The sequence below is a fragment of the Stenella coeruleoalba genome, assembly GCF_951394435.1.
Source record: "Stenella coeruleoalba genome assembly, chromosome: 3".
Taxonomy (NCBI): Eukaryota; Metazoa; Chordata; class Mammalia; order Artiodactyla; family Delphinidae; genus Stenella; species Stenella coeruleoalba.
In genome coordinates, this window is record NC_137148.1 from 159,909,584 (window position 1) to 159,931,081 (window position 21,498).

Consider the following 21,498-nt stretch of genomic DNA (forward strand, 5'->3'; position numbering starts at 1 on the left):
TTTGCAATAAGCACGTGTTACTGTTACAATAAGGGAAAGACCCCTTTTCGCTGTGTCCTGTGGAAATGCTTGTGAAGGATATGTCTGGAGAAGGCCCAGCCTCACCTTTGCATCTTCAGTGGACCAGAAACCCCATGTCTCCTCTGTGAACAAGAATCCAGTCTCACGGCCATTTGATGTGCTAAGGGGCTGGGACTCCAGAGCCCTGGCAGAGAGAGGGAGTGCTCAGAAAGGACACAAGGCCAGACCCCTCCCAGGGCACCCTCTGCCTCCCCTTCAGCTGACCCCAAGGTGTGACAGAGCCTCCTGTGGGGACTTTTGAAACCTCCGTGTCTGCAGCCCTGGGAGGCTCCAAGCCTGAGGATGTGAACGACTGTAATACTAGAAAAAGATTCAGCCTGCCCTGGTGGCCTGCAGGACCTCAGCAGTGAGCTTTTAATTATCAGATTGTCCTGAAGATGTGTCTTAAATGTCTGTCTTTCTCAGTGATGTTGTCATGTTCCATATACGCTGAGCAAACCACATACTAAGCAGGGTTCTGAGCACTGTACTGTATACTAAGCTGTTTAATCCTCAAAGCACACCTGTGCGGGAGAATTAATACTCCTGTGCTGCAGGTGAGGAAACTGAGGCCCAGGGTCCCGCAGCTGGTTCATGCCAGAGCTGGGATGTGAGGCCAGGTAGTCTGGCCACTGCACCAAAAGTCTCAATGACAACTGTGCTGTTCTGTAAATAGGCAAGCAAGTATAGGTCTGCAATCCCTTATCTGCAATTCTGAAATCCAAAAAAAACACCAAAAGCCAGAAGTTTCTTCCTAACTTTGTCATCATAACTTGACCTGGGGGACTTTCCTGGTGGTCCAGTGGTTAAGGATCTGCCTTCCAATGCAGGGGACATAGGCTCAATTCCCGGTCGGGGAACGAAGATCCCACATGCCGCGGGGCAACTAAGGCCATGAGCCACAACTACTGAGACCGTGTGCCACAATTAGAGAGCCTGTGCACCACAACTACTGAGTCTGCTCGCTCTGGAACCTGCCCACCACAACTAGAGAGAAGCCTGTGTGCCACGAGGAAAGATCCCGTGTGCCGCAACTAAGACCCAACGCAACCAAAAATAAATAAATAAATATTAAACTAAAACTAAAAAAAAAAAAAAACTGACCTGGGAGAGAGGTGGGAGGAAAAACAAACAAAAAAAAAACCTTAAAGTGAAGTCAGGTTCTGTGCTTCCACTGCAGGGGGCGTGGGTTGGATCCCTGGTCGGGGAACTAAGATCCCATATGTCGTGCGGTGTGGCCCAAAAAAACAGTGTTATTCATGCTCATTTATTCTTCTAGTGCGCCTTTTCACAATTTTCCACAGAAATATTGATCTGGGGGATTATGGGGCGTCACCCCAGACCCCTCTGGTAGTATTATGTAATATTCAGCATCCATACCTGGGTAGCTTTCTAAAGCCCAAAGAATTCTAAATTCTGAAATACATCTGGCCCTAAGGGTTTCGGGTAAGAGATTATGGACCTGTATTAATAAGGTTTTGCAGCAATAAACATGTTTTATTTTTACAGTTGTCTGACTGGTGAGACAAGTTAGGAAACGGGGCAGGTCTGGCCCCTACAGATAGGAGGCACAAGTGCCCAGGTGGACCCTCAAGGTTCCCTCAGCCCTGGATGCACTTAGGTCCTCCTGAGCAGAAGTGAAACGTTCTTCCCTGGGGAAGGGGTAGAGGCAGAGTGTGTTTGGGGAGAAGCAGATTGGAGGAGGCTTCTGGCCAGTCATTCTCTCTTTGAATTGGTACAGCTGTGTCATCTTTCTGTACCCTACACATATCGCCAAGGCTTCACGCTCCTCTACACACCTCCCAGACCCACCTCCTCAGCTTTGGTCCTGCCCAGCCAAGTGTAGACCTTAGACTGGCAATTTGCATGGCTTCTTTGACGCAAGGGCATTGAATATTCAGGGAGCCTTAGATAGAGGGTCCGGCTTCTATAAGTGCAAGCCCTGGGCAGAATGGGCCGGAAGTTCCCATCCAGTTCTGTGCTTCTCTGTGTCTAGGACCCTGAATACCTCTGGGGCCGCGGGATTATAGGACCATCCCTCCAGATGAGGAAAAGGGGCAGAGAGGCCATGGACTGGAACAGTCCCACAACAGCCCCTACAGGACAGTAGCAGGGCCCCAGGCACCTGCCACCCAAAGGCTACAGTCATTTCGCTCTTCCATTAGCCTCACTGGCTACTTGGTTTAGAAACTACCAGAGGGCAAAGGCCGAGCAGTCAATATCTGTCCTGGATATCCATCAGCAAACCCTAGTTTTTGCGCCTCGCAGCCTTTTCCTGCTGGCTTTCCTCACCCTCTGTCCACTCGGCCTCCTGCCTTCTCACCAGAACACGACATCTGCAAGAAGACCTGGAGCTCCGGGACCAGGGGACTGGTAGACGGAAGTGCCTGAGGTGAAGGGACAGCCGCTACGCCTACCCTGGCCTGGGGGCCCTTCCTCCCCCTTCCTGAGTCCTACTAACCCTTCCCTGCTGAAGCAGCCCTCACCGCAACTTCGCACCCCAGGCAGAACCTACCAGCCTTTATGCTGCCAATGGCGCCACCGTCGTGACGTTCAGGAAGTGTCTGCTCCCTAACTGGGTTATGAGCTCCTCGGCAACTGAGCAACTTCAACTTTATTTTGTTTTAATCATATTTCCCTTAGAGGCTAGTTCACTGTTTTGCCCATGGAACCATAAAATACATTTTAGGGGAAAGAACCAAAAAGTATATAAAAATAAAAAATAAAATAAGAGATTTAAGACCTAAAGGGACGCTAAAGCATCTGTAGGAGCCCCTGATAATTTGACACTCTCACTACCCCACCCCGTCATGCGACTCCCCTCTGCTGAGGTCTTGAGGCCTCTCACATTACAGTCCTTCCTGTCCAGGCTGTGAGCTCTCTCAAGTGTGTCTCTCTCTTACCTCCCACCCCCTCCCCAACACAGATTGGTCTAAGTCTGGTGCACCTGCAAAAACGGAAGCAAAGGCAGATGCTTCAACTAGCACCCGCCAGCCAGGTAGGAGGTGAACCTAGGGGTCCTGAGTCTGATTCCACAGAGGAAGGAACAGGCCCAGAGAGCATGGCCGTTTCCCCTAACCCAGGCTTTACCCCACCCTCATTTTTGTTTCTCTGATTAGTAGCAGCTTGTCAGTGGTTTCAACCAAAGTCCGGGGCTATGGGCCCAACTGGACCAGCCCGGATGCCGGCCTCTCTCCTGGGTTCCTTCCGCAGCCACCCCTACCAGGTGAGAAACTTGTCAGCAGGGCACTGACTTTGCGTCCTGAGGGTACTGCCACAGACCTCTCCTGGGAACTGCTTCCCTCTGTCAGCCAGACCGGGCTGGCTGGGGCTCAGAATTGTGGGATCTCCACCCGAAGACCCACCCCTCGCTCACCCTGGGGGTAGAGTCCAGACTTCAAGGCCTCAGGCCACCCTGATATCCTCCGCACCCCCCTTGGCACAAATCTCACATGCTGACCACTCAACTGAGAAGTCCTGTCCCAAACCACAACTTTTCAGGGGCCACTATATTCAGAGCAGAATCTCTGGCTGCTCAGTGTGGCCTGGTGCTTTGTGATTATGTGTCAAATGAATGAAGGAATTCATGAATGAATAATAATGAATCATGGGTATTCAGTGAATGACATTAGAATCCAAACTCACCGAATGGCAAGCCTTTCTTACAAGCCATCTTCGATGCAGCCTCACTCCCCCAGTTACCCTCACTGTCCCAGCCATGCCTGCCCTCCCCCAAGGCCTTTCAGAACCCTGGAGACCTGGCCATCCCTGCCATGAGTACCATGATAAATAATGCAGGACGTATCCAGGGAGCCAGGGCCTGGCCAGATGGGAACATACGACAAAGGCCAACCGGAAGGCCCAGCCCTGGGCTGGTTGTTTTTTTCTCCTCTAATTTCCTAGCCCCTCCAGGCACCTTTGCTCCACAGTGACAGAGCCAGGACAGGGAAGAGACCCAGGAAGCCAGAGCTATCTGCACTGCAGCAGGGGCAGAGGAGAAGCTGGGCCTGAGTTTAAGGAAAAGCAAGGCTGACCCACTGGTCATACTCACTCTGTCCAGCCAGGACCTCTGGAATCTGACTGGGAGGAGAGAGTGCTAGGATGCTGGGGACGAGCCCGCGTCTTGAACCCAGAGGGGAGAAACAAGCCAGAATTGTAACATCAGAAGGCATTCTGGAGGTCCTCCATTCCAGCCTCCTAGCACAGGGGTCAGTAAACTTTTCCTGTAAAGTGTCAGATAGTAGATATTTTGGATTTTTGTGGCCACATACAGTCTCTGTCCTAATATTCACCTTTGTTTTCTATTTTTACAACCCCTTTAAAATTTAAAAATTGTTCCTTGCTCTTGGGCCTCACAAAAAGAAACTGAGGGCCAGATTTGCCAACCCCTGTGTGACCAAGCCCGTGCTAGACTGCCTCTCTGATACCTCTGATAAGTGGTCCCCAGTGTCTGTGTGACAAGTACCTGCCTCCTCCCCATAAACTGGAATTTAATCATCTGCAGTTGTGTGGGGTTCTTCAGCCTGAAAAGGCTGATGTAAGTTTCCACGGATACATTTTCTGAAATCAGAGTCCTGAGAAAAACGCACTGGCAGCCACCACCATTGCTGAGCCCTCGTTCCTGAGTGCCCTCCGCTGCAGCTGTTTTCCCAGTGCCCCTGGGACAATGGCACCTGAGGCCCTGTGTGTGCCAAATGGTCTACTCCAACAGCCCACAGCTCCCAACTGAGTTCAGGAGAAGGCTAGCAGTCTTCCTATGAATAGAAGAGTGTGCCTCGTTGCCGAGGATGCGGAATTTGCAAGAGGGCTTAAAACCAAGCCTCCCGTATACCCTGATAAATAACAGCTAAGCCTCACAGCCGGAGGGAATCTAAACAAAGCCCCTCTCCCAGCTGTCACTCGGATTTGAGGAGACGTAATTCAGAGGAAAAAGAAGATAAAATAGGTATTGAACTTTACAGGTCTTTATTCACCTACGTATTCTTGATAATGGGTGTCCACTCTATGTTCCTTTTAAGTCTCGACAGTTCCTTCAGGATGATCCCACAAGCCTTCTCTCACCATCTTCTTCCACCCATTCCCCCTTGCTCTTTCTCCAGCTCTCCTTCCCACCGGGGCTCTGCTCCCTGGGGCAAGCAGAAACTTTTATAAGCAGCCCCCTCTTCCCTTGGTCTGCTCCCCAGCTCTTTGCCCATCCGCTTCCATGTGCAGGGGAGAACCTGCATTCAGAGATGGGGAAGTATTCCAGCCTTGAAACTCAGTTCCAGTTCTCATGGCTCACATTTTCCCCGTGGCTTCTCAGGGTCAGTCATGACCTCCAGAATGGTTCCCAGATTGTATATGGGAGTTTACTTGCTAGTTTTCTAACAAACACCACCAATAGGTGTCCCACCTTAGGCAGGTCAGACCTGGGTTTCAACTCCCTCCCTCTCCAGACAAAAGGCTCTCAGAACCACTAGCATGACAGGGAATTCCCTGGCGGTCCAGTGGTTAGGACTCCGAGCTTCTACTACAGGGGGCACGGGTTCGATCCCTGGCCAGGGAACTAAGATCCCGAGCACTGTGGCCAGGAAGAAAAAAAAAAACCTAGGATGACAGATGGCGTATTATTTTTCCCCTCAGCGTTCAAATCACTTGACCCTACTCAAAGTGGGAGAGAATAGGAGATAAGGGAGAGTTTCTTCTAAGGTTTATCTACTACAGGAAAGGAATATAGTGGCAGGTGATGAGGATAAAAAGATAACTGCAGTGGGCACTGTTCAAACCATTTTACAATTAATCCAACTTCACAACAACCCATGACGTGTGTGCTACTATCATCTTTATGTTGCAGATAGGGAAACTGAAGCACAGGGATGTTAAGAAACTAATCCAAGGTCATACAGAGAGTGACAGAGTTGGGATGTGAACACAGCCTGGTGCCAGCCTCAGGGAAGTCTCCTTCAGGAGATTATGCCTGGGCAGAGACTTGAAGGTTAATTAGGGATTATATCCAAGTGAAGCAGTGAGGTGAGAGCCTTCTAGGTGAGTGAACAACATGCCCAAAGACATAGAGGCAACAACTTGGCTTGAGTGTCAGACTTTCATCTCAGGTGAATGGTACTGGTGGCTGAAAGATGGACTTAAAATGAGGCCAAGTGACCCTTCAGGAAACTTCTTGTCCATTTGGAAGCTATGGGGTCAGATGTAGGCTGGAAGGAACAGAGATAGAGAAGACCTAGATCTGAGGAGATAAAAACCAGCAGGACTTGATGGTAGCAATTTGTTGGGTTCCATTTATTTACTCAGCAGATATGTAGGGAGTGCCTGCTATATGTTCAGCACTATGACAGAGGAGCTATGTGTATAATGTTGAATAGCACATTTACCATTCTTGCTCTGTGGGACTTAAGAGTCCAAGCTTGGGCCCAGAGAGGGAAAGGAAGGGATCCAGGGCTCGTTGAAGTTTCCATTAGGGCAGGTGGAGTTCCTCAAACCAAAGTGACCAATTATTGAGGGGTGCAATCACTCCAACGGGTGTTGAACAGCATCTTAATGAAGTAAAACAGAACATATCAGAGGGACTTGAACGCCCTAAGGAAAAGAACAATTTCCCCCAATTTTGTTTCTGTCATATATGTGCAAGTCTGTATTGGATCAGTACTTGCAATGTAATTCTTACTGAGGGTCAAGTTAAAAAAAGAACAAAATAAGCCTTGTGAACGTTGGGTGAAGGATGACCGCTCGCGTATAACTCTATACTCCTTGAAGGAACAATCATGCCTTACTCATTTTTTTGTTCCTATAACGTGGATAGATGAAAATGGATGGATAAATGGATGGATGGGTTATGCATGCCTATGATGGATGGATGGAGAGATAGAGGGATGGATGAAAAATGAATGGTTATTTGGGTGGGTGGATGCATGCATGCATGGTGAGTGGATGGTGAATGGAAGGATTATAAATGGAGGTAAAAAGATCCACAGGCGAAGCTGGTGCCTGCTGAGGGCAGGCAGCAAGAAAGGGGTGAATTGGTCTGAGGAAAGTTGGAAGCACCCAAGTCTTCACGCGAGATTCTTTGATCTCACCGCCACCCAACTGCGCAGTGAGCTCGATCCCGCCAGGTTGCTACAGACCACGCCCTCGAGCGCTGCAGCAGTGCAGACAGAATCCTCCCTACCACAAAGGCCTCTGGGTAGAGGGGCCGGAAGTGCACGAGAATACCAGAGGTCAGCCACCGCAATCCCGACCCTTTTGGGTCCATCTGGGGACGGGCTTTCCTGAGCGGCTGTTGGACCCTCTGCGTCTGGCTGATTAGAGCGCTCAGTGGCTTAAACTGATTTTCTCGCCGCCTCCACCCATTCTGACCAGGCCCTCTTTCCTGTCTGGGGCGGCTGGATGGGCTGCAGGGGTTTCCGGGGGTCGCGTCTCCAGTTTCCGGGGGAAACCATAGAGAGGTGGCCCTCCGTCCGCCCAGTCCGCCCCCTCCCGAGTGTGGGTTAACGCGCCTACGTCATTTTCGGTCACCTCTGGCGGGGTGAGGAGCGCCGGCTTCTGAGGCGGAAGCCGCCAGGTCAGGCAAACCGGAAGGGAGGCGAGAAACGTGAAGGGATCGGAGTTTGCACGCTGAGTCTCAAAGGGAGGTGGGGGCCGCAGCCTGGTTCCGCCCCCACTGCCTTCCGAGGGCAGCTGTGAGTTCGGGCCTGGGGCTTTCGCGCTTAAAGCTGGGGAGAGTCTGAGAGAGGGGCGCAAGGCTTCTCTGAGGGCCCGAGCAGGCAGAGCAGGGTTGGGGACAGCTTTGGATCACCAGCGTCGCTTGGAGGCAGGCCTGCAGGTGTGTCCCCCGCTTCTCAGCTGTGAGCAGACGCATCCATACGAACCGGCAGCGCGTTAAGATGGCTGGCTATGCCGCTGCTCCCAACGCCTCGCAGACCCTTCAGGAGGAAGCGGTGTGTGCCGTCTGCCTGGATTACTTCAAGGATCCCGTATCCATCGGCTGCGGGCATAACTTCTGCCGAGGGAGTGTGACGCAGCTGTGGGGCAAGGAAGATGATAAGGAAGTCAGGGACGAAGAGGAAGGTGAATGGGAGGAGGACGGCGAGGCGGTGGGGGCCATCGGTGGATGTGGCAACTCCATTCGAGAGGTTTTATACCAGGGGAATGCTGACGAGGAGTTGTGCCAGGACCAAGAGGGTGATGAACTCTGGGACGGTGACGGTGGCGTAAGGGATTGGGACAACGTGGATTATGTGTGGGACCAGGAGGAAGAAGAGGAGGATACGGACCATTACCTAGGAGGCGTGAGACATGACCTGAGAACTGACGTCTATCCAGAAGAGGAGATATTGGAAGAACACGATGAGGACGACCAAGAGCTGTATCCTGACACTCACCTGCCTCCTCCCCCGGCCCCTCCACGGCAGTTCATCTGCCCCCAATGCCAAAAGAGCTTTACGCGTCGCAGCTTTCGTCTCAACTTGCAGCTGGCCAACACGGTCCAGATAATTCGCCAGATGTGCCCCACTCCTAATCGAGGGAGCCAGGGGAATGATCAGGGCATCTGCTCCAAACACCAAGAAGCTCTGAAACTATTCTGTGAGGTGGACAAAGAGGCCGTCTGTGTGGTGTGTCGAGAATCCAGGAGCCAAAAACAGCACAGCGTGGTGCCGACGGAGGAAGTGGTTCATGAGTACCAGGTGAGCGGCATGAGGGAATGTGGGGATTTGAAGGGAGTGGAGGAGAAACCAGGGGAGCTGGGGACTTGGCAGTTGAGCCTCTTCTTCTGTGACAGATGGGGCACAGGGTGGAGACAGATGGGTATATGTGGACGAAGGAGACATTGGCTGCGGCTGACTGGCTTCTCCAGAGGAAACTGACAAAAGACAGTAACTGGGAGCTGACCACTGTTGTTACTCCCTTTCAATCTACCGAAGTATAAGGGGGTATAAGTGACAGACCCCCCCACCCCACCCCCAGTACTTAATTTCCCTCTGATGTGAGTCCTGAGTCTACACCTGACCAAGACTCGGGGACCTTAATACATAGGAATGGAAAGCCACAGTACTTGTAGATAACAGACATTCAGGACGTCAGCACAAGCAGTATCAAAACAGAGGACTAATACTGGTTAGACCAAAAATCCAGGTGTGATTCCTGGACTAATAGAGCAACTGGACACACCCACCCTCCCAAAGTCTGGGGTCACTTTCCCACCTTCAGTAGAGCCCATTTTCCCTGTAGAGAAAGGCAGAGGGCATAAACATCTTTGATGGTTCAGAATAAACCTCTTGGCCTGATCACTTTCCTTACCTGGTATTTTATCAGAGTGGAAGAAGTTAAGGATTTAGGATCAGATGACCTAGCTCTGCAATTTACTGTCTAATCTTGGGCAAGTCTCAACCTCTTAGCTTTACTTTTCCCTTAGGCTTGTTAAGATTAAAAGAGATCATATATGTGAAAGTATTTTATAAACCATAAAGCGCTGAACAAATGTTTCTTTAGTTTGACTTTCCTCTAGTTTCCTTTCATTTCTTTGGGTTCTGATTTGGTTAATACCTTGCTTTCTAGGCCTGATCTGAGTATTAGAAAATTGTCTCAATGACAGCATGAATACTGTCAAGAAGCCTAGATGGATGTGACTCCTAGCAGTACCCAAGGAGGGAGAGGTTGCCTTCAAGTCCATAAAAGTCTTATAATCAATAGCAACTGCTCACGTCTTAGTAGTGCTTTACAGTTTATAAAATGTATTTCCTCATGTTCTTCTACAGCAGTGACTTTCAAACCATAGATTTTGACCAATTAGTGGGTCTTAAAATAAATGGATTATGCCCAGCATTATTTTTAAATGAAACAGAAGAGAAAATATCAGAGTGCATGGGAGCACAGTAAGTATTGTTTAATGAAACTTTTAAATTATATGTACACAGGTGTATACTTGGTTTCAAAACACAAAACAGAACACTGCCCTACAGGCATTACATATTAGATAATATCATCACCCCCCATTTCACAGTAACTATTGGCAAGTGCACAGTTAAGACTCAAACCTTCACTACAAACCACTGCTAGTTCCATCATATTAATATGATTTAAGAATAAACCCTACTACCATGCTTTCCCCCCAGGGTAATAATCAAGTTTGCTTATAGAAGAAGCTATGTCCTATATTTCTGGGTTTTGGTACATTGAAGCTGAGGAGAGGAGGTAACCTTTCATTCCTCTGCTAGGATTCTCTAGAAAGGATTTTGAAACCAAAATTTTAATTGAAAGCCAATTTAGACAAGAGAAAAGAGGTGGTCTTTTCATCTGGGGAGACCAGCTAACACTCATTTGAAACCTCAGAAGTTATTTATAAAGCACCTTAGTAAGTATAAACAGCAAAACCAAGTTAAACAAATAGGAGATAATCCCTTTCAAAATATGTAATATTTTTTTAAAAAATAAAACTTACTTTCAAACATATACCAGAACTTAGGTTGATGGTGTTACCAAACATAGGAGTTACACTGAAGACGTAAAAATTATGTAGGCTATGTGTAAACTGATATTAACTGACATAGTCCTTCATTCTTTATACAGTTTATAGTTTTGCCACTTCCTTTCATTGGTAAACATGCACCTTACAGTAGCATGATTTAGAATCATAGTATACAAAACTCTCACAATAGTTAGCATTATATGGAACTTTTTTTTTTTTTTGCGGTACGCGGGCCTCTTACTGTTGTGGCCTCTCCCGTTGCGGAGCACAGGCTCTAGACGTGCAGGCTCAGCGTCCATGGCTCATGGGCCCAGCCGCTCTGCGGCATGTGGGATCTTCCAGGACCAGGGCACGAACACGCATCCCCTGCATCGGCAGGCGGACTCTCAACCACTGCGCCACCAGGGAAGCCCAGAACTATTTTTATATAATGGTTTATTTAATATGCTATACATTAGCCACCACATAGTTCTGGTTACGTTAAATTCTCTCTTGTCGGCTACTAATTCAACAAGATTTTAATCTTACTTTGGAGGTGATCAAGCTTTTTTAGCTTTAGGGGCTATGAGTCGGGAGTTGTTACTCACAGACTCAAGGAATAGGTCAGTGATTTTCAGGAAAGAAAAGAAAGGCATTCTCTCCCCCTCCCTTCACACATTATATCAGCATTGCAGGGTATGGGGAGAGTTATCATTTATAAAATCATATTTAGTATTATAATGTTAAAAAGAAAAAAAGATTTAATTTTTCATAATATAAGAAATAAATTGGAAAGAACTCCTTGGCTGGTGGGAATACAAAGATGGAGCAAGAATCATTCAGCGTAAGGCCTATTGTCAGTGGGGTGTATAACTAGTTGGATACCCAGAGATGTTTGTTGTGGATATGGTGCCATTTATACTGCTATTCCTTAAAGTTTAATTTTGTATAAGAAGAGGCTTTTTAGCTCTGAAAAGTTTACTTATTTACATCTTCCATTTTGTCCATCCCATGAGTTAGAGTTCGTCTTAACTCTTCAAGCTAGAATCAGAGGACTATGAAAATGAGATCATTTAGATTGACCAAGGGCACCATTAAATGGTGTCAGGTTTTAGGCGGCAGACGGGTGTATAAAAAGAAAATGAACAAAGATTTCACTTGTTGAGGCTCAGGCATAACTGGATGCCTGTAATTGCCCTGCCACCCAGCTGCCGCTGATAAAGTCATTCATCGCTTTGCAAGAGGGACCAGATGCTTCCATCATCAGTACTCCTTGTTTTTCTGTTTTCTCCTTTGAAGTAGCTAAAGATGGCAGCCAAAAGTTTTTTGAGGCTTTTATCAAGTATGGATTCATGTATTATGCAGAAGATAGGGTCAACTTCTTCAGCTGAGTTATCTGAAAGTGTTGGGCAGTGACACATGCCAAACACTGTTAAAGTTATGCCACTAAAACCAGTATTCTGCAGAGCACAATTCTCTGCAGTTTTAAGACTGGACAGTATTGGAATATTAACAGGAATCTTCAAAGGCAATGAAAGCTTACTATTAAATAGCCCTTTTAATTGCAAAGGAGAAAAAAATGGAGAAACTTGTGAAACCTTGCATTCCGAATGCTGCCACAACTTTGAGAGGAAATTGAGGAATTCCAGAATTTCTTCATCGATTTCTGCGTCTGAACTCTGAATTCATTGACTGAGCATATCAAACGTCAGGTTTTAAAAAAAACAGCTCATCCTTCTTTGCTATTAGTTGAGATTAATCTACTGATGAAGAAAATTGTGCTTTGTTTATGTTCAGAATAAGGCTTTAAAAACTGTGGATGTGCTATTTTCACTAAGCGAGCACTAAAGACAATATTTTTGAAGTTGTATGAAATGAACTTGGAAGAAAAAAATTATAGGAGTATATGTTGGTAGTGCTACAGCAATGACATGTTTTAGATATGGGTCTTTGTCAAAAATTCAAGAAAACTGGCATTCAAGATGTACTGCAGGGCTTCCCTGGTGGCGCAGTGGCTAAGAAGCCGCCTGCCAATGCAGGGAACACGGGTTCGAGCCCTGGTCCAGGGAGATCCCACATGCTGCAGAGCAACTAAGCCCGTGCGCCACAACTACTGAGCCTGCGCTCTAGAGCCCATGAACCACAACTACTGAGCCCGCATGCCACAACTACTGAAGCCCGTGTGCCTAGAGCCTGTGCTCTGCAACAAGAGAAGCCACCGCAGTGAGAAACCTGCACACCACAATGAAGAAGAGTAGCCCCCGCTCACCGCAACTAGAGAAGGCCCTGCACAGCAACAAAGACCCAACACAGCCATAAATAAATAAATTTATTTTGAAAGAAAGATGTACTGCAGCAGTCACCATCAAGCATCGACTTCCATCAGTCTGCCCATAATCTACTGGAAATCTTAAGCCTTGCTGTCAGCATAACTGTTGTGAAAAATAGTACATTTGATCCCAGTTTGCCTTGGTTTTCGAAGATCTGAATGCTGTTGAGAGTGTTTTCTGTCATATACTGAGGTTCCTTGGTTGTCAAAGAACTTCGTTCAGCTGAATTTATGGACAGAACTGATTTTGGGACACCTGTGATAAAGAATCTGTACTTTAAAACTTCAAAAATCGGGCTTCCCTGGTGGCGCAGTGGTTGGGAGTCCGCCTGCCGATGCAGGGGACACGGGCTCGTGCCCTGGTCCGGGAAGATCCCACATGCCGCGGAGTGGCTGGGCTTGTGCGCCATGGACGCTGAGCCTGCGCGTCCGGAGCCTGTGCTCCGCAACGGGAGAGGCCACAACAGTGAGAGGCCCGCGTACCGCAAAAAAAAAAAAAAACTTCAAAAATTAAAACTTCAAGCATAATTTAACACGTTGAGGCTTAAAATACATTGACCCTGAAATGTCAGGGGGCAAACACCAACATCACTGCTCATTACGAAATACTTTAAGTACTTGCCAAAAATCTAGCTACAGATAGCAAACTCATGCTTAAAATGTCTTAATTTTCTTGGCCAATCTTTAGAGAATGGGATACATGAATGTTATTTCCAGGAAAGGAAGAAAGAGAGAAGGAAGGAAGGAGAAGGAAGGAAGGGAATCTAAAACTATTTTGGGTGATGTGTTCTTGACCTTGTTCTTGAAACCTACCTGCGGTAGCTTTTGGGAAGAATGTTTCACACTGATGTTCAATCCTCACTGGAAAAACTTCAGGAGGAGTTTGTGGAACTCAAAGTCTGATTGTTTTGACTAGAAACTTTCAGACTTTAATCCATTCGTTATTCCATTTTCTCCTTATATCTTAAAAGCTTTTTTTTTTTTGGTATAACTAACTGTGGGAGAAAACACTGCAAGAGTGTTGTCAAAGCAGCTTGTGTTTTGTTGCATCTTCTACACCATCCAGGAAAGAAAAGTTAAGGCTTAATAGTGACATGGTTATTACATCATCTGAATAAATTTTTGCCTTCCAAAATTACCATTGCTTTGATTAATTTTAATCATGAAACTTAATTTTGAAATTTTAAATAACACTGAGGGAGAGAGAATGTGAGATGTTAAGGTATATGGAAAGTAAAGGTGTGGGTTACAAAAACATTGAGAAAAACTGATATATATCTACATGCACCAGACGCTCATCTGCTTATTGAATGTCTTCCCTACTAGGTTCAGCTGTTGACTGCTGTATCACAAGACAGACTGTTTAAACTTGCTCCTCTCTACTCCTGTGGCTGTACCCTGCACCTCATCTTCACACAGACTTGCTACACATCTGAAATCCTGAACTCCAATTGCACCATGACCTTAGCTCTTAGCATTCTAGTGCAGTTAAACACACTCCAGTTATACCTGCCCTTCATCTTTATGGAGGTCACTGTTGCACTGACTCCTAATTTTTTTCTTTCCCAATTTATCAGACACTTGTTAGCCTCACTTACTATCCTTCTGACCCTGGACCGCATGATTAGTCTTGGCACGAAGAACTGATCCATGTTGTGGTCTAGACCAGGGTTTCTCAACCTCAGCACTCTTGACATTTTTGAGTGAGATAGTTCTTTGCTTTGGGGCGTGGGGGATGTCCTGTGCATTCAAGGATGCTTAGTAGCATCCGTGGACTCTACCCACTAGATGTATGGAGCACTCCTCCACCATTGTGACAACCACAAATGTCTCCAGACCTTGCCAAATGTCTTGGGGAGGGGTGGTGCGAAAGCATCCCTGGTTGAGAACCACTTGTCTAGTCTCAGGGAAAAGCGGTCAGATCTACGGACGTGCCATGACTAGCCTCACTTAGGCCCTATAGCCAGTGCCTAGCACAGGTGTTCAAAAGTGTTCAGTGGAAGAACAGCCTCACCTATCTGGAATTTTATTAAATGTAGCCTTAGCATCAGTGGATTAATTGATATGACCCCCACTTCTCCCAGCTCTTGGCATACAGGTGGCAGGGTCAACAGGCCTTTTGTAAACATTAGAGCTGTCTATATCACTGCCATCAAGGGCTAAAACAGATAAAGCAGTATATGAAATTGAGATCTAGAAACAATTAGCAAGAAAAGGCAATCACTTCAGCTATTCCTTAGTTTCAGCAGGGCCATAGGGCAATTGTTTATTTTGTTTTTTTAAGTATTATACAGAACTTATAGATAAGACCAGAGCCTCTCTGTTCCTGTCAGAGTGGGAGAAGCCCTGGGCTGATACATATTATATAACATCAGCCCTTAAAGCACTTCCTTAAAATCTGAGGCTCCTCCTCAGATTGGCCATCAAACTCTGGTCCCTATGCCATCCCTTCTGAAACCTTTATAGGACCAAGAGATTCTATGCTGTTTGCCACCCCTAATCCCTGACCACCTTTGAAAGCTATCCTGTAACAGTGAAGTTAGCACAAGTATTTATTGACTGATAAAACAGGATTACAAAAAGGGGGAGACAGGGACACTAGCCCTCTATACCAGCTCTAAAAGGACTTTCTGCAATGATGGAAGTGTTCTAAATCTGTGCTATGCAATATAGTAGAGGTACCACTGGCTGCATATGACTTGAGCTCTTGAAACGTGGCAAGTGCAACTCAGGAACCGAATTTTTCATTGTTTTTAATTTAAATAGTCATATATGGCTAGTGGCTGTCAAATCATGTTGAACTGTACAGTTCTATACAAAAAAGGCAGGTTGAATTCTGGTCCTTCCTAGGACCTTCAGGAGTACTAAAGTCCAAAGGGAAGAAGAAAAAGGCGAAGTAAGACAACTTTCTTTTCTCAGTCAGGAGAGAGATGGCTGTAAGGTGATATTTTTAGGTATAAAAGGAGAAAAGGCAGCGCTCTTTTTTTTTTTAAATCTGACCAAAATGGCCTTGAGCCGGTTACAATTGTGATCCATGTGGATCACATGTAAGAGATGTGACAGGGGAGAACTCTAGTGAAAAGCAGCTAAAAAAACCCCCATTACCCTCTTCCCAAAAAGAGCTGGGGCTAGAACCTCAAAACAGGAGGAGTGTAAGTATAAATAAGGTTTTATTTCATGCCTGACTTTTTGAAAATGGGATGAGGGGCAGAACCTAGTGTTTAAGCAGGTAAGTAGGTTCTTCCCTTTCTCCTTTCACACTAGATCCTGACAGAAGGTGGTGAGGAGGTCTTGGAGTCCTGGAAGGGAAAGCAGTTTCCGGTGGCAGTGTTAATGAGAGAAGATGAAGTGAGAGGTTCTAAGAATAACAGGGCTGAAGAGGAGACTGTGAGAGCTAAAGGTAATGATAAATTTAACTTTTAATGATAGTGTTTGCCCACAAACCAGAGTCCTCAGAGGTACAGTATGAGAATCTGGGGCTTGGGGAAACAGCTCATCTGTGCATGTGGGAAGTATAGGAGGAGATGCCACAAGGCTCCTGTTACTAGGAGACCTGCTACTCTTCTCCCCAACTATCCACCTTCCAAAAAGGGGGGAAATGGATACCTCAGGGATTTGAATTAGATATAGCCTTAAAGACCAGGGAGGTTCATTCCTCCATATCTATCTCACTAACTGAGGTTCATGCTTAGGCCTTCCTTGCCTTTTCTCCCATCCTAAAGGATTCAGATCCAGAGTTGGTCAGAGCCTTCTGGTTGAAAATTCCACTTGGCATCTAGCAGGGCCCCTGCAAAGATAAATGGGGATCCAGGTGGCCTGCAAGAGGATCCCTGGCGGTCACACCCCCTTTTTTGTCTACCATTTCCTAGGCACATAAAATCCCTTCTCTCCCTCTGTAGCAAAGGATGGAATTTCTCAGCAGGCGCTGGCTGTTTAACCCAGGTGTGAGCAGGGAAGGGTTATGAGAGCTGAGGCCTGTCTCCTCAGCTGTCATATCTTGTAGTGAGCTAGCTAGCCTCAACGTTCCATTTCAACATAATCTCCTGACCCTGGTTCATATGAAATCCTCTTCCTGGTAAAAAGCCGAGAACAGGCACCTTGGGTCACCTTTTGTCTCTCCCTACCACCTAATGCTGCTTTAAATCCTTTAACAAGGCAAGAAGCTTGCCTTCTGCTGGCATTTCTTATAGTCCTGCCTGGAATACACCTGACCAGATCATGCCCACTTTCATAGCCTCTGATTCTGCGCATCTGCTAAAGCACCCAGGCCCTGGGGAATCCCACAGTCCCTCTCGCAGGGAAGACCCAATAGAATGCCTTAGCAGCTTTCTAGGCGACTGTTAGACCTCAGATTACTGGCTAAGATGGACAAGGAATCTTTTTCAAGAGACATTAAAAAATGGCATGTGATTTCTTTGTAAGATCTGTTCCCAGCATTGATTTAATGCCACATCCCCACCTCTCACTAGGAAGAATGGAACAGAACCTATAATGACAGTCTCACATTTCCTTGTCTCCAGCCTTTCTGAACTTAATTCTTTAGGCCTCAATCATTAAATAGCTTCTGTATTCAGAACCCGAGTCTAGACCCTGGAGTAAAGGAAGCAGGGTAGAGATGGATTGGAAGAGATGGTCAACCCCTCACTCATAAGGCCTTTGGTTAAGTCCTCTGTCCTTTCCTTTGTAAGACTCTCATGATCCTCTAGGAGACCCTCCTCTCCAGCTTCTGAACTCTACTTGTTTCTAGTCTTACTCCTCCGACCTAGCCTTCACTCTGACTACAGATGCCTTTCAGTAAAATCAAGGCTAGGCAGGAGAGGGATGAGATAATCCTAAAGAGACTGTCCTGGGCTTCAGGACAAAAGCACTAGGGTTCCCTGCCCACCTTGGATTTCACTCTACTTTCCTTCTTGAAACCATCACTCCCAAACCTGTGCATGCAAACCACTTGCACACCTTGTCCCCCAAGCTGATCCCTCTGCCTGGAGCGCCCCTCCCTTTAACTACTTGCCCCTAACTACTCAGCCTGTGGGGCTGGCCACCATGATTAGAATCTTCCTCATACCAAAGCCTCTACCAGCTGCTGGGAATGCAACATGTGAGCAGAAACAGCCTAGTCCCTGTCCTTAGGGCACTCAGAGGAGACGGTGGCAGAACTTAAATGAGACCCAACAAACACTGCACCACCACTATGACAGCATGAAATAAAGGAGCCTCACCTACATCTGAGGGTCACAGAGCGCTTCCCAGATGTGGCAACCGGAGCTGAGACCTGAAAGAAGCTTAGATTTAACTAAGAAAAGGGGGGTTAGACACGGTGGGCCTTCCAGGCAGAAGAACAGTGTGTGTTCTGTGTGGGAGAGAACGGATGAATTGGAGGAGCAAGGGAGGGCCAATGTAGTCACAGCAACAGAGCATGGGGCATGCCAGAGCCAACCACACTGAATCCGCAGAAGGACAGTAAAATGATGAAGGGAAACCGCCTGCCCAGGGCTGGCAGTCAGCAGGCCCTCTGGTCCTGGCCACACACCTTTCCCTCCTTCCCTTACCCAGCACCTACAGAAGCCCTCACCTCAGCATTCAAGGGAAGACCTCTCTCACCTCTTGAATGCTGGCAGGAGGGGATGGAGGCCTCTGCTCCCGGAGATCACGGGCCTCTGGCAAGAAGCCTAAGGGGCTCTTTCCAGCTGTGTGGGTCCTGGGGGCTCCCTTCAGAAAAGGAATAGTGAGACAGACTTCCTTAGAAGAGCCTCTCCAGTTTCTTCCGTGGGATTCGTACCTTGTGTGGAATGGAGGTGGTGCCCGTCGGGACGGGAAAGATGGGGCAGCCCAGGGGCTCAGATGATAAGTGGGTGAGACAACACTGAACTCGGGGCCAGGACCAGTTTTGCCTATAGGGCGTGGGCAGCCTGGAGAAGTGAGAAGATGGCTTGGAGGAGAGCTGAATTTTCCCCAAAGGGCAGGTGAGAGCAGGCTTCCACCTCCCTGAGGTTGGAGAAAAGATGCCCTGGGTGAGAAGGAAGAGGGCTGGAGGCCCGGCCCAACCTGGCTAGAGTAGTTAGTATACTTCGTTGTGAAAGGCACAGCTGATTCTCAAACTATCCAGCAGCGGAGGGACATCACTCTATGTCCCTTTTTCCCAAAGGCCAGGCTCCCTTTGCTAACTGAGAGTGAACCTACAGATTCCTACTTGAGAGGAGTGAGGAGACCAGGTGGACCCTAACCGGGCCAGGCGAGGACCTGGATGCCCAGCAGGAAGCCACGGACGCCCTTGAGGGAAGTGGGCGTGGATGGGACTCAACTGCAGCTGGGGCTGGGCAGGAAAGGCTGCTCCACCACCACCACCCCCGCCCCTGCCGGAGCTACTGCCAGAGGTCCCCAGCGTCCCCAGGGTTGGGGCAAGGCCTCCTTCGGCTAAAGATTGTCTTTCAGTGGCATTATGGCCTGCTGGCCTACCCTCCAAGAAGGGGTAGGCCAGGTGGTGGTTGGAGGAAAACTCTGAAGTGGAAAGCCTGAATCCTGCAGGGTCTCTGGTCAACAGGAAATTCCACTACATCCCATTTCTCTCTCTCCTCCACTGGCATCACTGGCTTAGTCCTGGTGGGCTCCAGGGCAAAACCTGAATTCCCTCCTTGGCCCCATAGGAGGTGGCGCTGCGAGAACGTCTCAAGAGTAGAGACAAGTGTGGGGAGGAAAGGCACCTTCAAGGGTCTCGGCCCAGAGGCAGGGCAAAGAGGACTTGGGAGGGGCTGGGCAGAGGTGGGCTGGGGAACCCGGGAGGGCAGGGCTTATCTGGGAGGCTTCTGGAAAAGAGCCTATGTTACAGAAAGGTCCCATCTTTGAGCCGGTGTGAAGGACCTGGCTGGCTCCTTTTGAACCTAGTCTCCTGGTGGCCTACCTCAAGGACGCGGATTCCACAGGGGCACCCCGGGCAAAGTTCAAGAAACAGAGAGCCGAATGAGGTTTCTCGAGGGGAAAAAATGTAATAATGTGATTGAGTGATGATGTCTTTGGAGAGTGGAGGTAGGAGGTGGAGGAGCCAGTGTTTTCGAGGGCAGAGAGGAGATGCTGTGCAACACATCCCACATTCCACACTGAGATGACAAAGAATCGCTAACCTCTCCACTGTGCTGAGCGCCCGGTAGGGCGCAGGCACGGCGGGAGTCATGGGCAGCGAGCTGGATACTGGGGTGAGTAAACGCAAGGGTCTACCACGACCACAGGAGAAACAAAACACGTGGGTGGGGGTAGAGTTGTGTTGGAAAAGCGACAGGATAGCCAGGTGGGGGCGCCATGGAGGCAGGTGATGTACAAGCCTGGAAGCCTTAAAGGACAGTCGTTAGGCTATGGAGGAGCCCAGCGTGGCTGCGGAGGAAGGCAGGGGTCTGCAAGGGACCAGGAGAGTAGCTGCTCTCAAGGGATGGATTCTGGCCTTCTTCGCACACTTGAGTGGCCATAACCCACAGCAGCTTTGCCATTGCCCCTTGCCTTTTTTCCCCAAAGGCACGCGTTCTAGCACGGCTTTCCAAGGTCCTTCCCCCAGACTGCGAGGCCCTCAGTCAACTGCCCCCCACCTCCCTCTCATTGTTTTGGTCCCCACGGCCTCCAACGCTCCAGCTCTGTACTTTTGCACTGACTCTTCCCTCCGATTGGAACATTATCCCCCCATAAATTCTCAGGGCTTTCTCCCACATCTTCCTGTCTTTGTTAAAATCTCCCCCTCGAGCTCTCTCCTCTCCATCCCATCGTATGTAAACTCAAAAAGCAACAAAGAAACAGGTACGTTTTATCTTGTTCACTGCTGTATTCCCAAGACCTAAAATAGGGTCTGGTACCCAAGAGGTGCTCACTAAGTTGCGTGCATTTACTCTGCCAGGCATTTTTCTGGGCGTTTTACCTATCTTAACCCATTTACTCTCCACACCATGTGAGGTAGGTACTATTATTCCCACTCTCATTTCACAGATGAGAAAATAATACATGTTACAAACAGGAATGAAATACTTGGGCACGCCTGGACCCGCAAACCCCTCACCTTTCTGTGAGTGGTTTGGCCCGAGTACGGAGAAGTCAGAACCCGGAGGTCCTTCCTCTTGGGGCCTTTCAGTTTCTGCGAGAGCTCTCCGCGCTCTTGCCTAGGCGGGAGCGGGCTACTGTCCAGCAGCCCACAGACTGATTTTTCCTCCATCCCCGGTTTTCCGCTCCGTAACCCATTCCTGCCTTAGTCCTGGGTGGACTAAGTCTTTCCGGGCATGGAGTTCCTCAACCAAAATCATCAGAGCATCAATCTCTTGAGGGAAGAGTTGCCCCCGCCCCCTGCGCGCAAGGAAATGTTAGGGTTAAATAGTTTACCTGAGCACAGTTTATTTTTACAATTTAATATCGTATTTTTCACATTGCCCACCGTTACTCACAGTTGCGCCCACGAAATTACGCTCCCTCTCCGCTGCCCTCCAAGCCACCAAGCGGAAAGGGCCGGGTTCGCGCTGAGCCACGTAGGGCTAGTGAAGACGCTAGGCGATCCTTACGGGAATGGGGCGTGCACTTTCTCTCTTCCGCTTCTTAGACCTCATGCCCCAACCGTGAGGAGCCTTTTTTAAATATTCGGGCGTGTTGGTTTCGGAATGTATTTGTAAGGTGTTGCCGAATTATGTTGCGCGGCGGAGGAGAC

General features: G+C 48.2%; 1 protein-coding gene and 1 long non-coding RNA gene across 3 annotated transcripts; one reads left to right on the forward strand and one right to left on the reverse strand.

Annotated features, from left to right (window-relative positions):
• Window positions 1-5,008: 5,008 nt before the first annotated feature.
• LOC307183410 lies at window positions 5,009-21,494 on the reverse strand. The gene is made up of 3 exons (XR_013827464.1): window positions 21,242-21,494; window positions 7,923-8,075; window positions 5,009-6,590 (listed from the first exon to the last, which is right to left on the reverse strand). It is a non-coding gene; the product is annotated as an uncharacterized lncRNA (long non-coding RNA).
• TRIM52 (tripartite motif containing 52) lies at window positions 6,586-18,610 on the forward strand. 2 transcript variants are annotated; one of them, XM_079915852.1, is made up of 2 exons: window positions 6,586-8,738; window positions 16,092-18,610. In XM_079915852.1, exons 1-2 carry the CDS (start codon window positions 7,938-7,940, stop codon window positions 16,248-16,250), a joined length of 960 nt encoding a protein of 319 aa, XP_079771978.1. In that variant the 5' UTR covers window positions 6,586-7,937; the 3' UTR covers window positions 16,251-18,610. The 2 variants fall into 2 exon arrangements, with proteins under 2 accessions (XP_079771978.1, XP_079771979.1); XM_079915853.1 differs by lacking the exon at window positions 16,092-18,610 and adding an exon at window positions 14,154-14,597.
• Window positions 21,495-21,498: the final 4 nt, after the last annotated feature.